The following is a 2,781-nucleotide window of genomic DNA, read 5'->3' as shown; positions in this document are numbered from 1 at the left end:
TCCTGAATTGGCTAGCCCTGCCCACCGAGAGGTGAGAAGCGAGCAGAACGAGTTGACCCAAGCAAACATGTACTATTTGGCTGGATTTAATCTTGGACATGACTGATGATGTGATGTGCTGCAGAGCTGGACATGACACCTTGGCCAATCATGCCCCGATTAGCCCTCTCCTATCTCTTGCTGAAGAAACCAAAAGAAAATGAAGAATCGAAAGGGGCAAGTGCTGCATACTCCAAATGCTGCAGTCAAACTGAGAGGCAATGATACATGGAGTAAGGCCATAGACGCTTTCAGTGCCTCGGTAACACGCCTGCAGTCTTTTGCCTCTTCGCGCAAGGAGTTGGAGTAAGCCAGAAGCAAACCCTAGCTAGGCTGGCAGGTTTACAGAACTCAATCAACAACAGTGTGCGTCAATGTCCCCTCCCCTAGGACTCACGGTCAGATTCACATTCACACACATGTTGCGCTGGAGACCATCCCTTTGGCTGGCTTCAGGCGTCTTGTCGTGCAGAAAGGCCCCTGCACGCCTTGCAAATGCATGTCACTTAGTCTTCCCCGGAATGGCTGCCATCGCTCTGACGGTATCTTGGCTGTAGCATCAATTGCATGCCGATTGTGTTGGGCATGCAGAGCCTCTCTCTATCCATCTACCCAAGTAAACAGATGAGCTAGCTGCATGCTTTGATTGCATCTCATGCTCCATCATGCAGTCCAGTTACTGCTAGTACTTGCTGGGCACAGTAGCCAGCAATGTACCTTGGAAAAACAAGAGCAAAGTAAATGGCAGCATGTACTCCACTACCAAGCACAATCCTGGAGGGGTACTAGCTACTATATATATACAACAAGCAGCAGGGCACCTGGGCTCATCTGCATGTTTCACTTAGAAACTAGTTAGCTCAGCTGCACACAGCACCAAAATGGAGAGCAGAGACCACGGCCGCGCCCTCAAGCAGCTGCCGTCATGGACGCCGGGGGCGGGCCATAACCTGAGCCTGGCCGGCTGCTTCCCGTGGCCGCCGCCGCAGAGGTCGCTGTCGTCGTCGTCCTACACCTGCGGCTACTGCCGGCGGGAGTTCCGGTCGGCGCAGGCGCTGGGCGGCCACATGAACGTCCACCGGAGGGACAGGGCCAGGCTCAGGCAGTGCTGCTCGCCGGCGACGTACCCTTCTTCCCTTCCAAGCCCAAGCCTTGCCGCTCCCCACCAGCACAGGGCTCCGCTGCCCAACCTCAACTACTCGCCGCCACACTGCGCCGCCCCCACGGCCGCGGCCGAGCCAGAGATCTACAGCTTCTTTTCGACGACGACGTCGACGGTCTCTGCGGCGGCCCTTGAGGTGAGCTTGGAGCTGGGGATTGGAGTCTGCGGCCGCGGCGGCGAGGCCGTGGAGTTGGCGGAGGGATTGGATCTTGAGCTCAGGCTCGGATGTGCCTGGGAGTGAGATGGAGGCACTTGATGAGTGTGTCGTTATGAAGTGTAGCAGATTGTAGACCATGCATGCATGCCTATAATTATATGCTAGTTGTTGATGTAGGGAATTAACGAACGGTTAATTGTAGCTGCTCCTATCTAGCTGTAAAATGCATTTAGTATAGCTAGGATAATTATAGTCTTATGTGTGTCGTTCTTCCTCCTCCATGTTCGAACTTATTATATGCATGAATGCATGATTGACAAGAGTTTGCTATCTAGTTGAAGGCCACAAGAGCCTTTGTAGCGGCATGCTCATGCCTGTTGTATCTTTTTCAAGTTTAAAGTACCATGGCTAATTACTAGTACGTATAATGTTTCTGAGACAAGGTACTTTCATTTGTGCTTAATTACGTGGCAGCACACTGTACATGTTATCTTGGAAACATGCCTCTAGATCAACCATTAATCTCAAATATTTTGTTTAAAAAAAAAGGCGTGATCGGAACAATCACGCTCGGATGAAATGTGTCACGGACGATGGAATACGGCCTGGTTTTGTATTAAAATTCTTTTCAAAACTAGAAATAGAATCCATATGTTTAGTATATGATAAGTGAAAAATAATAACAATGCTCATATATATGTTTAGTCATCTATCGCTCCAAGTGGACTCACGCGCGCTTGATTCTTGTTTCCCGTTGCTTTCCGATCCGGCGACCCCCATTCCTCCATATTATCTTTTTCCGGTGTGCTTCACATTTTCACAGCAAAAACCATATGAAAAATTATCAGAAATATGTATCCATCATCCAGCACCTCAAGTCCTGACATGTTATGATTAACAAAATAGAAGGCGCACTCCTGTTCATTCACGGGCCTCTCCTGTCATGTGGATACGTACGCCATATCTAGGTTCGAAGAAGGTGGCATGGGGCCAGCTGCGGACCTACACAGTGGCCAATCCAGAATCTAATGTTACAGTGGTCCAATATACATGATTTTTTTTTTTGCGAATCAATTGTTGTGGATGTTAAAAAGTGTTAGCTGTCGGCTTGGGATGAAAATACAAGCGTAGAGTTGTTTGAGCTTGCTCTTAGGGTGGGCCGCGGCCCACCCCTAGATCTACCCATGACCCCACTGTGATGGACTTACCCGACTATTGGGTATACTTAGCCCACATATCTAGACATGCAAGACATTTGGCTGGTGGTTTATTTTACAGAGAAAGCGACTAAAGTAATTGCTTATTTTCATTATTTTAGCTCCAGATTCTATATAGATTAACCATAACCTAATATTTGCATATCTAGAGCAAACATGGTAGAGTATTAAATAACAATTCAGAATATTCATCATATAAACTCCAT

At 48.2% G+C, this 2,781-nt stretch overlaps 1 protein-coding gene across 1 annotated transcript; it reads left to right on the top strand.

Moving 5' to 3' along the window:
* The first annotated feature begins 920 nt into the window (after positions 1–920).
* LOC120642912 (zinc finger protein 11-like) lies at positions 921–1,497 on the top strand. Its single transcript, XM_039919495.1, has one exon. It carries the CDS (start codon positions 921–923, stop codon positions 1,440–1,442), a length of 522 nt encoding a protein of 173 aa, XP_039775429.1. The 3' UTR covers positions 1,443–1,497.
* The last annotated feature ends 1,284 nt before the right edge of the window (positions 1,498–2,781 follow it).

Source organism: Panicum virgatum, chromosome 7K (assembly GCF_016808335.1).
Source record: "Panicum virgatum strain AP13 chromosome 7K, P.virgatum_v5, whole genome shotgun sequence".
Lineage (NCBI taxonomy): Eukaryota > Viridiplantae > Streptophyta > Magnoliopsida > Poales > Poaceae > Panicum > Panicum virgatum.
The sequence above is the reverse complement of the archived record's forward strand: the minus strand, read 5'-3'. Positions and strand labels throughout refer to the sequence as shown.

Coding starts and splice junctions, on each gene's coding strand:
- LOC120642912 (XM_039919495.1), top strand. CDS start 921: ATGGAGAGCAGAGACCACGGCCGCGCCCTCAAGCAGCTGCCGTCATGG.